Genomic DNA, 1,206 nt, shown 5'->3' on the forward strand with positions numbered 1-1,206 from the left:
ATGTCACCAATCCTATTTTTATTGGCTATTGACTGGATACAAAGAAATACAACATCAGACAAGAAAACGGGTATCCAGTGGACCATGTTTAACCAGCTAGAAGACCTTGATTTTGCTGATGACATTGCCATATTGTCAACAACAAGTGAACACCTCCAAGAAAAGACCAACATACTTACCAACTATGCAAAGCAAACTGGTCTGAATGTCAATGCCAAGAAGACCAAGGTAATGTCAATAAACACTAGAAATACAACACCAATAACAATCAATGATCTACCAGTGGACAGTGTTGACGATTTCACCTACCTTGGAAGCATCATAAGCAAAGATAATGGAACAGGGAAGGATATAAAGGCAAGACTATCTAAGGCACGTGCAACATTTGCTAGACTTCATACAATCTGGAAGTCTAACCAGTACAGTTTAAGGACCAAACTGCGAATTTACAACAGCAATGTAAAATCTGTCCTACTGTATGGTTCGGAAACTTGGCGTGTTTTAGTGAGTGACCTTCAAAAAGTAGATGCTTTCCATACTAGCTGCCTTAGAAAAATCAACAAAATATTCTGGCCAAATAAGATCAGCAACAAGAGCCTTTTGAAGAAATGCAATGCTAAAAGTATAACAGCAGAAATCAAACAACGAAGATTTAGATGGTTAGGCCATGTACTGAGAATGCCACAACATCGCACACCTAAAACAGCTTTATATTGGACACCACCAGGGAAAAGGAAACCAGGGAGGCCTAGAATCACCTGGCGAAGAACTGTAACAGCAGAATTAGAAACAATGGGTTACACCTGGGGCCAAGCCCAGTACATGGCTAAGGACAGAGAGAAGTGGAGGCAGTTTGTTGTGGCCTTATGTCCCACTTGGGATGAAGAGGATAAGTAAAGTAAAAGTATATTTTGGGGCCAAAAAATGGGTCTTACTGGACCTTCTTCTTCATTTGTATGAGCTTTTAAAATTAGATCTAAAACAGGACGAAAAGCGAGGCTCCGACTATATTTTCCGACAATGTACATATAATGTTTTATCCTGAAATTTCCACCCAACGCTCGAAATTTTCGTTGTCAAATATAAATCATTGTCTCTAATATTTCAAAGAGATCAACAGTTTAAACGCGGACCGCGAAGAGGACACCCAAAATGAACTGGTTCACAAAAGAAAAATCCCCATTCCCCGTGCTCAACATGGAAGCG

General features: G+C 39.8%; 1 protein-coding gene across 1 annotated transcript; it reads left to right on the top strand.

Annotated features, from left to right (window-relative positions):
* On the top strand, window positions 1–897 carry LOC134692553 (uncharacterized). The gene has a single exon (XM_063553011.1). It carries the CDS (start codon window positions 1–3, stop codon window positions 895–897), a length of 897 nt encoding a protein of 298 aa, XP_063409081.1.
* The last annotated feature ends 309 nt before the right edge of the window (window positions 898–1,206 follow it).

This window comes from Mytilus trossulus, chromosome 12 (assembly GCF_036588685.1).
Source record: "Mytilus trossulus isolate FHL-02 chromosome 12, PNRI_Mtr1.1.1.hap1, whole genome shotgun sequence".
NCBI classification, from domain to species: Eukaryota; Metazoa; Mollusca; class Bivalvia; order Mytilida; family Mytilidae; genus Mytilus; species Mytilus trossulus.

What these genes read in the sequence shown, in the direction of transcription:
- LOC134692553 (XM_063553011.1), top strand. Translation starts at nt 1, where the DNA reads ATGTCACCAATCCTATTTTTATTGGCTATTGACTGGATACAAAGAAAT.